Source organism: Lissotriton helveticus, chromosome 1_1 (assembly GCF_964261635.1).
Source record: "Lissotriton helveticus chromosome 1_1, aLisHel1.1, whole genome shotgun sequence".
Lineage (NCBI taxonomy): Eukaryota > Metazoa > Chordata > Amphibia > Caudata > Salamandridae > Lissotriton > Lissotriton helveticus.
This window is the reverse complement of record NC_136057.1, coordinates 918,942,267-918,955,363: the sequence shown is the minus strand read 5'-3', so window position 1 is coordinate 918,955,363 and position 13,097 is coordinate 918,942,267. Positions and strand designations below refer to the sequence as shown.

The following is a 13,097-nucleotide window of genomic DNA, read 5'->3' as shown; positions in this document are numbered from 1 at the left end:
TAGGATCTACTACGATAGGGCCCGATTGCACAGGATGGGTAGAGCGAGCGACTCGTGTTGCCTGTGATGTGGCCACGACCACGGGGACTTTTATCATACTATATGGGACTGCCCCCTTATTCAGGTGTTTTGGGAAAAAGTGACGTTGGAATTGGGAAAGGTACTGAACGAGACCCTACCAATAGACCCAAAATGTATCCTCCTGGGCATACCAGGAGATGTGGATCTAAGCCGTCCTCACTTCATATTCGCAGCCCTGGCCCTGGTTGTAGCTAAACGAGACATCGCTAGGAAGTGGGGATCTGCACAGGGACCACAACTAGAAGAGTGGAAGACGGGGATGGACCAATACATGGCAGCGGAGAGGGTCACATATAAAGCTTGGGGTTGCCACAAAAAATTCAAAAAAGTATGGCGAAAATGGAGAACATATTATGGCATGGGTGGGGAGATAGATCAACGATCCCAGGTAGATGGACAGGCACCGTGAAGCTGAGACACAGAGAAGAGGCAGTTCCCACTAAACAACGAGAGGGCCTGAGGGACCGAGACTCGACTGATACAAAGAGTGAGGCGGGATGGGGTCTCGATGGGCAGACACTTCATGTAATTCCTGATGTACGAGAAAGGTCTGATGGTGATGTAATGTATCTAGCGCAATTGATTGACTTTATTGCATACCTTGATTGTTTATGGTTTGTTTTACACTGTGCACAAAAATCAATAAAAATATATTTTAAATTAAAAAAAAAACCAACAATGCTGAGGCTTCGTGCTTGGTGCATTGTAGGTAGATCTGAAGTTACATTAACCATAAAATGCATAATTGCTTGACATTCATGACGACCACCTCACCAGTGGGGGGCACATCTTCATGATGTTGGCGGTAATGCACATCACTCCGTGAAGAGCATGGATAGAGAAATACGTACACAATAGTGCACATCATGTAGTCCAGTGGGTACGGTTGTGTTACAACATGCAGAAGGATGCCTCTGTACTTGATGTTAGTAGTGGCGCAGGGATGAGTTTACTGCCGAGGTGACCACACAGAAGAATGTATGGATTCACGTGTTTAGTGCGTAGTCCTACCTCACAGTACAATGCATGCATTCCATGTTTCAAGCCTGAGACACAGCACATCTGAAATATATGTACACATGATGTCAGTCCGAATCTAAGCAACATGTATTCGGGGTAGCTTCTTTTTGTGTGCATCTGTATCTGTATTGCTTGGAGGCAGCTCACCCTGAAAACCCCGTAGCCTCTGGTTCCCTCCCCTGGTGAATACTGGGGTTAGTGTGTGTATAGTGTGTGTATACATGCTGAATCACAACAGTTTATGAAAAGACCGTGTATAGCATGTTAGTGCCCTCACACCATTCTGAGAATTGCTTAATGCACGCATGTGTGACGTCACCCCACTCTGAAAGGCTCCGAAGGTGTCTGCACGGAGTCCCGTCATGCAATGGAATGCACACATTCATAGAGTCCGTACTGAGTCACATCACACCGCGTAAGGTATGTGCACACAAAAGTCAGTGCTGAGTCTCAGCATTCAGAGGATTGGCGTGTCCTTGTTAATGATATTCATGTAGAGACACACGTGTACGTGAGGTGACTGTTGAGCCACGTCATATAATGGAAGGCAGGTCTACATGGTGTTAGAGTCCCATGATTCAGTGGTTGGAAAACATGTATGTGTAATTTAGTGCATGTACACGTTTTCTCAAATAATTGAGAGGATTTGCGTGTCTGTAATGCTGGTGCCAAGTTAAACCGTACCGTACATGCATGTACAAGATATTAATGCTCAGACCCGTCATCCTGTGTAAACAAGTACACACAATCCTAGTGAACTCATTCCATGCAGTGGAAGACATTTACACATTGTGTTCATGCAGTCATCCCGTGAAATGCACATATATACAAGGTGTCAGTGCAGTCACATTACACCGTTTGATGCATGTATACAGGATTTCAGTTTCGAGTTGCATTATCTGCAGGAATATCACATGCATGTGGCGAGATGCAGTCATATTATACAGTGAAAGGAACGTGCATATGATGTACATGCGGAATTATATCTCACCAACAATCCTTACATACATTATGTGTATATTGAGCCGCAGCATATATTAAGATGCATACATGCAGCGTGGTGCTGTAGAGTTGCGCGCAGTGGAAGCATTCATATGCAGTGTTGGTGCTCAGTCCTTCACTCATGCCCACAGTGTTAGTGTTCAGTCACTTTATTCAAAAGAATTGCGTGCATGATGGGAGTGCTGAACTGCGTCAGTCATTACAAACCATTAATGGGCTCCATTCGTGCTGCGTCACATCACGCGGAAGATGCACGTGCATCAGATGTTTGCTCCTAGTTCCGTCACGCAGTAGAATAAGCGCCTTATTACATCATGCAGACAACGCATATATAGGTCATGCTGCTGCTGAGCCGCATCCTGCATTAATTCATGTACGCAACAGTGCTGGGTGACATCTCACTCTTGACTTCATGTAATCATGCCCGTATGGGCTCACACATGCCATAGGATGTACTTACACTGAAGGATGACACTGAGTCACAGCACTCAGCAGAAGGCATACATTCGTCATGGTGCTGCGTCACGTGCCGTAATGTGAGACTTGTATACACAGCGTTATCATTGCGCCATGTACAGTGAGAACTACTGTATTCCTCCTAAACATGGCCACACACACTATCACCCTCCCCTTAATTCTCTTATAAACAGGATCAGTTTGTCAATATCTCCGCGAGGAGCCAGGGACGCCTTTAGAACCAGCTTCCATCTTGTGGGCTTGCTTAATGTTGCATGTCTGAGGGCCCTAGCTAGGCCTTCTGTTGTTACTTGGTGTATGTAACTTCTCTCTTGTGCCACCACGGTTCTTACTCGTTCACCATGTGTTAGGCATATTTCTCTCCATTGTAAACATGGCCAGGATTGGCCAGCCACTGAATAGGGAGTTCCAGTCATGTTTCAAACATATTCCTTATGAATATGCATGAGGCCGATTCACAGACAGTTAATTCCATTAGAGGTTATTTGCTGGTTTATTGGTCATTGGGGACTTGAGCACACTGACCTGGGTGTTGCGGGGGAGAGCTAAGGAGCCGCGCTTCTCTCCCGCGGTGTTTACCGCTGCCGTCTGCAGCCTCTTTGCCGATTCTTGCACCCTGACGCCCATCTTGCTACCCAGCCCACGGAGGAACGGGGACTACATCCCCCAGCGGCCCCTTCGCGACCGGAAGTCGCGCACGCCCTGTCCCGCCCCCGGAGGTGCTCTTAGTACAGCGAGAGCCCCCGCGTCGCGGGACGCGCGCGGGCAGCGCCGGGCTAAGCCCGGGACAAGGGCGGGCCCTCAGAGGCCTGAGGAGGACGGGACGGGGCCACCCCCTTTGGCTTTTGGTTATGAGGAGGTAAAGAAAGACTTTTACTTCCTTTTGGTTCTCCGCTTCTTGACTTTGCCCTCCTCTAAGGACATATTCCCTTCCGAAGCGTATTTGTTGCAGATAACCATTCTGTTACACCCAAAATCACACCATGACTCGCAAGGGGGTTAATATAACCAGCTCAAATTTGTCTATTGCTAGAGATACAGGTGTATCTCCCCAGCCCATACAAACAGTAGTCGCAGAGCACGCTCTTGCATGGTTAGATGATTTAAACACCCTGTGTAAAACCAAACATGCTTTAGTGGAATCGCCGCTTCCTGATGATAGCCCCTGTGTATCTCATGATATTGTTAGCCCCCTGCAACCCTTCCCATCAACCAAAACACCCAACATTGAAAACACTCAAAGGATAGTTTCCCCTCAATTTTCATCTGTTAAGCGGAAACGTAGTGGGATTAATCACATTGGGAATCAATCAAAATTCCAAAAATTGTCCTCAAACCCCACAGTTCCAGTCAGCAACTCTCCCACGACTCCTGAGGCTGCCGAGACATTATTCATTTCAGCTTCTCCTCCACAGCGGGATTTATTATCCCTTATTGAACAACTGGTCAGCTCTATTATAACACCACTAATAGAAAAAAGAAACATACTAGGGGACAGGCTGACTGGAATGGAGGAAACCATCAAATCGAACTTTCTAGCCAATAAATGCAACAAATGCTTTATAACACCTAACTGTTCCGACCCACCTACTACTCCTAATGACCCCAAGCCAGTTACGCAAGACAAAAGGGCTCCAATCCAATCAAAAGTCCCTAATGCACCAGCCCCAATAGCCCGTAAACCTTTTTTAAAATCTTTTTTGCCACAGATTACTGCTCCTAGAGCACAGTATAAAAAAGCTACCCCTATCCAAATCCCTCCGGAGGCAGCTCCTTTTGTACTTGTCCTCGAGGGAGTACCTTTACTTACATCTGGGAAAACCGAGAGACAACATGACTTGCTGAATAAGGTCAAATTTTGGTTGGCAAAAAATAGACCCTTGCCATCTAACCTTGAGGGTACAATAGTGAGTGTCAGATGGGTGTGTTGGCTGGGTTCCCTCCCAAAAGACATTGATGGTGACCTAGTACTGGTTAGATTTAGGCAGAGAAACATCGTCCCATACCTGCGTACCTGTGCACCCCAAGTGGGTAACGGCCCAATCACCGTCTGGGATCTGCATGATTTTTACCCTAGAATGCCATGCATCCCTACATCTAGCCTAAAGGTAGGCTGCAACATGATAATGGGCAGAGGACTCCATGTACCGAGCGCCCGTAGCTTTCCCTCCTGTACCAGACAGGAATCACCATTTTATAGTCCCAAGTATTGGAACCCCTACTAATTACTGTTTGATCTAAGCTTAACCTGTGAAAAGATCGCTAAAATTAAGACATTTATCCCCACGGGTTGGGGAAAAGTTTTCTTTTTTAAACCTCAAATATTATGTATCATTGTATGTATGTTTTTACCTGTAACTGATTTTACCTGTACGCTTTTATGATTTTAAACCAAAATCGAATAAAGCTATACTGACTGACTGGTCATTCTGAACACTCAAGAGGATTTTACAATTTCTTGTGCACATCTTCTCTTGATGTTGCCACCTTGCTAAACAGCTTACAGGCCCGGGCGTACATTTGGCAATTTATTGCATTATCGAATTTGTATTATTAGTTCAATTTGTGTTATTTTTATTTGGCAATTACAGTAACCAATTAAGATAACTCGATAGTAGAGATTTGTAATAGAAAAGCCCAGAACTTGAAATATATTGTCTTGTCAGGGGTAATATGACAACCCTGTCCCCTTTGGAGATGTGGGTGGGAGGTCTGCGGTTTTGGCTACTTGAAGCACGTCACTTGTAGTGCATAGCTTGTATTTATTTTTTGTTTTTCCTTCCTACCTTACTCCTGTATGCTCTTGAAATTGGACGTATCATGCTATAAAGCACTCAGCCTTTTTAAGACATATTCCGGCCCTTATGGATGTAGTTATTTAACACCATCTGTGGTTGGGCGGGTGGTGGTTGGCTTACAGCTTTGGTCATTGCCTATATAGTTTTATTTTTCAGCTTCATGGCTGACCTTCTATTTCTTTTACTCCATGACTCTATTAGCCTTATTTTTTTAAGCTAATCACTCCTCCCCCAGGCACGTTTCTTTTTCTGGTCATGCTGTCTTCTGCTAAGCAGTGGATAGCTGGCTTGTAACTGTGTGCTTTGTAATGCTGCTGTTCCTCAGCTTATTATGTAGCTCTTGCTTGTTTTTTTTAATTTCTGCTATTTTTTTCCCTTACTCTAGTGTATAATACAGATATCATTCAGCACAGGATTGGCCCTTCCTTACGTGGGTAATTGCTGAATGGATGGATGACATTTGGCAGGTCCCAGCCATGGGCCCATGTTTATTTAATCATTTTGTTGGTTTTTGGTTGTAAGTGCTGGTGTAAGGTGGGGCTTCCTTTGGTATCTCGGTATTGAATAAAGACTTTGAGAATGTGGCTAGTTCGGATGTTGACCTCTATACCTTCGATACACGTCCAACCCTTCTTACTCATTAATCATTGGAACCTTACTCCTACCCTGGTGTGGGGTCTGTGTTTTTGACAATTGGTCCTCCTGCAATTGTTTGCCAAGCAGAAAGTGCTCAGGCATCAAAAGTATGAATACATTACTTCTAGGTGCATTTACTATTGCTAGCCTACCACACCTGAACTCACTCACCGCAACCTGTCAGCACAGACACAAGCAGGAGTTGGACTTGCGTAATGATGAGTTACGAACAGTCATAGATTACAGTCCGCTTCAGAGAATTTTGGAGAAAACGCTATTCATCCTGCGTGTAATTGTCAATGATGGAAGTTATGTAACTAAAAGAAGGACTGAGACTGCAATAAGTCAAATGTTTATGTTTCACCCTGTCACAGCGTTCAATGGCTTTGTCTTACACCCAAATTGCACAGGGCTACCATTGTGCTTATTCCTCTTCACTCAAGGTGAAGTCATCATGTGATGAGAAGTGCTTATTTTCTCAACGCTGATTTCCATATTATGGTAATTTATTTCCCATTGTGACCCCTTCACATTCATGCTGTTGCAGTTAAAGTAAAGCGGAAAGGCGGGTGGCAGCGAGGCTGGAATTGTTGCGGGTGAATCGCTGAGGCGTATGTCGCTGCTATCAACACGCCGCATTGGAATAATTTAATAAAGGTGGTGTCTTCAATCTCCTTTCAGAGAGGGGACGGTCAAGCCCGGTGACAGGCTGCTGAGTGTTGACGGCATTCGGCTCCTCGGAACATCGCACGCGGAAGCCATGAGTATTCTGAAGCAGTGTGGGCAGGAGGCAGTGCTGCTGATAGAGTACGACGTGTCGGTGATGGGTATGTGACAATGCTGACATTTACATCTTCATGCCGCAAATGTGACCTTTTGGTACAAGTCTCCAATCATCAACCTCATCCAATCTGATGGGGGATGACTGTACCGCCATAGAAAAAGTAAATAACTAGACGTTCTTGTTTTGTTGGGCATTGGCAAAGGGGAATTTCAGATTCATGTTTTGTGTGTTTGTGTTTGCACACACTGAGCTTGATGTGGTTTGTGTGTGTCTGTGTGTGTGTCGGTCTAAGTAGTAAATAATCGAAGGGAGTGAGAGAGAAGATCAGTTGAGATCCTCAAACTTACCCGAAATAACCGTACATAAATCAAAACACGGGGACCCCTAGGAGTCCACTACATCTGGGAGGTTACCAGCACGTGAGTGATTTTTACTATAAAATTGTAAATTGATACTTGTATAGCGCACTACTCACCCGCAAGGGTCTCAAGGCGCTTGTATGAATACCGCTGTGGAACCCATCCTGGCTTTCCCTGTGAGGTGTCCACTCCTGGGCACCCCCAAGGTGGAGGCCAGGCATCCTTAGCGTTGTGGGGGCCGTTGTGGAGATTAAGCAAGCTATTGCCCAGAGTTGCAGAGTGGGACTCTCACCATCAGGAAATCCTGAAGGCATGCTTCATCATACAGTTTTCACGATGTAGTCCAATACTTCCACCACGGGCTTCAACCTGATCTCTTTTAGGGCACACTTATAGATATTGCAATAGATAACTAGCAGGAAATGGTTAAAAGGCTGCCTGAGGCATACCTGCTACAAACTTTATTATCACAATATTGCCTTGGTAGTGTTAAAATCAAATGCAGACACTATGTGGGGTCTAATTATCCTACTATCCTGCCTTGTGGTCTACATGTTTCAACCTTCCTAGAAGATACTGAGGCTTTCATCAGGACCAGTATTTCAAGGATCCCTATGGATTGCCTAATCCTTTCTAAGTCAAACAAGTGAGGAAATACCCCTTCTTTAGCTCTTTACTCCTTTTCTGTCAGCGAGGGAGGATCAACGGCCCGATGAGCAGTGAGGACAATTAGGTGATTGATTCCAACGTTTCTTTGTAGAAAGTGTAACTATAAGAACATTGACCCTCACTCGTCTCTAGAAAAAGGGGATGAAGAGCTAAATTTATTAATGCCCACCAATGATTTATCCTTTCAGGACATAAGTATAAAGTCTATGCATGGTATTAATGAAAGTATGATGTATGAGTAGATGGCTTGTTTGCACTTTTGCAGAGTACACTTGGCATGAGCCAGTTTCTTTTATCGACAGGTACCCTGTCTGAAAATGCATGCGTTGCATTGCATTGCACGACAGTGGGTAAAGGAAAGCATGCAATGTAAAAACAAATCTGTGACCATTTACAATGCTCCTACTGTGGAACTGTTTTGCTCATGTTAAACCTGGAGTATATGTTTTTAATATTTTGGTATGTTGAAATCATGAGCAATGCATTTTTTAAATATACTAATTCTTTTTTAATTAAGACTTTTTACACAAATGTACTTGAAAGTAGCCATTGGAAGAAGGTCATCCCAGAAAAATTGTTCAATTAATAAGCATGCCCCCTGCCCTGTAACAGGAGTTGGAGTAAAATGACAATAAAAAACCAATAAGAACTGAGATGGGCACCGAACCTAGCAATTTTAGTGTGAAAGAAAAGGCAAGGCGTGATACTGCCCAGATAGGGGCGGCTAGAACAATGGATACCTCTAATATGGCCTGTTGGTGCTTATGTTTGTCTAGCTTATCTTATCTATTGTATTGTATTGTACTCCATTGTATTGGTTTTCCCTACCCCTTGCTAGGTCAAAGTGCTTTGTATCTAACAGCATAATATCGCTGTGCACCAGGACCCCACTGCTCCACGTCTGAGGGTGCAAAGCCATAGGGCATTGAGAACCCAGAAAGGTGCATTTCAAAATGGTTTGTTGTCGAGAACTCTCTAACTTAAAAGTGAATATCCCATCATGCCGTCCAATAGTTTCAGAAGTAATTATGCCTTTGCTTTTGCTTCCTTAGGACTGCTGGAAACGGTACAGGTTTTGTAGCCCAAGCAGTGCACATATACACATACATATCCCCACTAAAGGCTAATAAATCCTGCTTAGAGGAACCAGATCACATTTATCCAACCTCGGAGTCCCTGCCTTTGGGGTCCTTTAAATGATTTATGAGCAAATACGTAAGGGAGGGGGGAGCAAATCTGCAATGAAAATGTTAGTCTACCAATCCTGGTCGCCTGACGGGCCAGGGGAGGAGGGCAAGATTAATGGCAGAGGTTGTCAGTGACCACTATACACATGGAGTGCGTACAGTAATAGCCAGTGCGGCCCAGTTTTTCTCAGAAGCCCACGGCTTGGGTTGCTAAATAAATGTCGGGGTGCCGAGCCCAGACTCTGTCCCTTGCCCCTTTCAACCTTCGCCCTGCACTCCTTGCCCCTTTATCTCACTTTGGCAGGTTCATTTTCATCCGTCCTCTCTCACTGTTTTCTTCTCTTCGCTTCCTCATTCTCTCCATACCCCGTTCTGCCCTTTTCTCTCTTGTTCTTGGGGTCAAAGTCTGATGAATGAAAAATACGTTCTGGGCCCTCAAAATGAGTGCCCGTGTGTCCCTCCTGCAACCACCTGCTTAAAATAAGCACTGGTAATAGCACACGACACTCCGGGCTGAGTGATGGAGAATTTGCTGGTTGAGCTACACGTTTAAAAGGGGCCACAATACATAATTACACATGCCTAGTATACGGTTTTAAAAGGTACAATTTGTATTAGTTTGCTGATATTATGTATAGATGCGACTGTGTATATACGTCCTCCTATGAGCTTAATTTATGCAAGCTGCTGTTAACTTGCCCCCGCAGGAAAAACAGAGCAGTTGAGACCTGTTACACTCCATCATTACCGCTCACCACACAAGTAGCGCCTCCTGCCCCTTGACTCTGCCAAGCATGAGGCCCTTTCCCACCTCCTGACTGTCATAGTGAATGCACAGTGTGCCACCTTCATCACCCCCAACGAACAGTGGGCTAATGTACCCCATTTTACTATATATTTACCCTAGTCCTTTTGACAGGTGTGGGGTTTAGGTAGGAAGGAGGAGCTACCAGGCCACTACCCATCCCCTCATACTGATCCCGCCTTTCCTACACAACCCCTGGGGGAGGCAGGGACATAGTAGCATGCTGTGGTATCTCAACTGTCCAGCTGGGAAGGTCTCCTACAACGGTGAATGTTGTGAGTATGGAAACTGATGCCCCTTAATCCAGTGGCCGCTGGTAGAGAACAGGGGTGGCAGGGCGGGGGCCAAAAAAAAATAGTTCCTCTGTACGGCCGCCGTCTCTCCTCCACTTCTCTTCCTGATTACTGGATGTAGGAAGCAAACAGGCTCCCCTAAGCCATTCACAACGCTGCTCTCACAAGCATGTCAGCAGCGTTGCGATTGGTCTGAGCGGCCTGATTCGGCGCTCAGACAGGGAGTGGGAGCCTGTGCACGTTCTCCACCCAGGCTGTGCAATACAGCTAGGTGGAGAACGTGCTAAGTGCACACAACTGTTTGGCCATTCCAAGACGGTGCTAGTGAGAAGCACGCTCCTACTGAGAAGCACGCTCCCATTGCCGTGCCCGCTTTTGTTACAGGGGGCCGATACTGCAGCACTGCTGCAAAACTGACTCCCAGTAACAAAACCGGCCCCACAGGTCCTTAAGCGGCCCCCACCCTTCCGGCCAACTGGGAAAACGTCCGGTGCCCACTACGGCCAATCCGGCCCTGCATATATTTCCTCCTCCCCCTGCTCTGACAGTGTCGCCCGCCCAAACCTGCCTCGCACTGAAAAATAAAATGATAATAAAATTGTGTTATCATTTTATATTTCCTTTTTTGCAGTGCTGAAAAGCAGTGAGACGACGCTCCTCCACCTTAGCAGAGGAGCCGCCACTGCCGTAATCATTTTAAACACCTTAAGACACTAGTTATATGATCAGAAATTAAATCTGATTATGAGGATTTGCCTCCAGTAGGCCCATGATAAAGCTTTGGAGGAAACTTTACTTAGGGCATCATAAATTTATAAGAACCTTCTAAAATCATAATTCCTTTACGCCCACTGATTGTTAGAGACTGAGAGCTCACGCCTCAGGTACAAAACACTCAAGCGTTTAACGGAGCTGTAAAACCGGCTTCAGCAAAGGCGTCCGTGCACGGTTAAGAGCTACAGACAGACCATTATATCTGCCTTTTTGGACTGTCGAGTTCTTCCATCTGTTAACTTTCATTTTAATGCCAGGCAGCATTTTCTACGCTGATTTCATATTTTATTCTGGTACAGCAGTGTATGTTTGTGTTTTGAATGTACTTCAAATGCAATAAAAGAGGCCTATTCTGTTTTACATGTTCAGGTTCGTGTATTAACAGAGTATCCTGCTCTAAGGCTGCCCAAAGAACGCAGAGGGTCAGCAGAAATGTATGAGGGAGAGCGGGGAGAGGACATGAAAGGAAAGGAGAATGGGGAAGCAGAAAGAGTCATGCGAATGGCCAGCAGAGCAAGATCCAATGGCATTAGACACAGCGTTCGGGCCTACACCCCGGAGGGCAACCCCGCAAGGGAGAATGCAATGCTGTAATGAGCAGCCCGTACAAAAACCAATCTACTACATTTAAGTATAGGAACAAGAACAACGAAGACAAAAGATCCCCCCCACCCCCAGACCTCCGCCCACCACCTACCTCCGCATCAGTCTCATCCACCCCCTTATATCCCCCACCGCACCTAGCCCCGCTCAAACCACTCACACCACCTTGGCAGGGCCCCAAGGCTCCAAAGGAATAAGTTGAAGAATCTGCAAATACTTTGGACACGTGACCTCCCGTAAGTTCCTGGATAGAAGATGTAAGAATGGGCCCCACAATTCCGCGTATCCCGCCCCCTTTCCATCCATACACAGCGATAGCCGCTCCATAGCTAGAAGATGCCACAGCCGTCGGACCCAGTCCCTCGGGTCAGGTGAGTCTGGAGACCCCCACTGCGCAAGAATGACTAGGCGCGCTGCCAACAAGGCCAAAGCAATCTGTCTACCCCTCAGCGAGTGCAAGGGATACGATTTCACATGTGGAAGCCCTACTAGTGCATGCTCAGGAGCTCGAGGGAACGTGATATGAAAAGCATCGTCTAGGTCGTCGAGGACCGCCTTCCAATACCGCTCTAGCTTCAGACAGTGCCACAAAAGGTGTGTCAAGGTGCCCGGGGAACCACACCCCCTCCAACACAGGCCTGAGTGTTTCTGATCCCAAGCTTTAATACGAGCTGGGGTATGATACCAATAAGTAACCCCCTTATAGGCTGACTCTGTACCTGCTACGTTGGCAGTGGTGTGGTGCGCGCGGTAGAACACCTGCTCCCACTCCCTACGTGACAGCGGGCGCCCCAACTCTGTCTCCCAACGAACCTGCGCTTTTGTACGTGAAGCTTTGGGGCGCGCCATGATCATAGCATACAAGTCAGATATAAGTTTGCGATCATCTTTCTTGCAGACTACCCACCTTTGGAAGGCCGTCAAAGGACGGGACGTAGCCGCAATGTTAGGGGGTTGAGTAACCCAATGCGCTACTTGCACATAAGGAAATGCATCGGACTCTAAAAGAGAGAAGTAGTCCTGGCGAAGCAGGGGGAATGGAATTAGGCCATCAAGATCAAAGAGGGAACCCACTCTCTTGCAACCTTCTTCCCTCCAGCGCTGGAAGATCGGGGACGCACAGCCCAGCGGGAATTCCGGATTATCTACAATGGGCGTCATAGGGGACGGGAAAGTAGTCCAGCCTTTACGCTGCGCCAATTGGTCCTATGCTTTCAACGTCTGTGATGTCACCGGGGAAGAGTAAAGACCCCACGCTCTATGTTTTCGAGGGAGCCACAACTCGCGCCAAATGTTGCACCCCGCTACCGTCTGGTCCATGAAATTCCAGTGTTTACTGGACCGTGGTCTATTCCATTCAAGGATGAATCGCAGGCAGGCCGCCTGAAAGTACGCCTTCAGCAAAGGGAAACCCATCCCACTGCTGGACTTAGGAGCCGTAATTAGTGATATGGCAAGCCGTGGTCGTTTGTGGTTCCATAAAAACGTATTAATAAGCCCTTGTAGTTTCTGGATGGAACCCGGCAGAGGGCTCAGTGGGAGCATTTGAAAGAGGTACAAGATACGCAGGAGCACCTTCATTTTAACTGCCGCCAGTCTACTGAACCAG

General features: G+C 46.4%; 1 protein-coding gene across 8 annotated transcripts in view; it reads left to right on the top strand.

The window, feature by feature from the left end:
- Positions 1 to 13,097, top strand: part of GRIP1 (glutamate receptor interacting protein 1) — an 819,646-nt gene that overhangs the window by 576,421 nt on the left and 230,128 nt on the right. For all 8 annotated transcript variants that reach the window (XM_078676427.1, XM_078676419.1, XM_078676408.1 and 5 more), the window contains exon 7: positions 6,696 to 6,841. In XM_078676427.1, the coding sequence (XP_078532553.1) occupies positions 6,696 to 6,841 (146 nt within the window). The remainder of the gene's footprint in view (positions 1 to 6,695; positions 6,842 to 13,097) is intronic.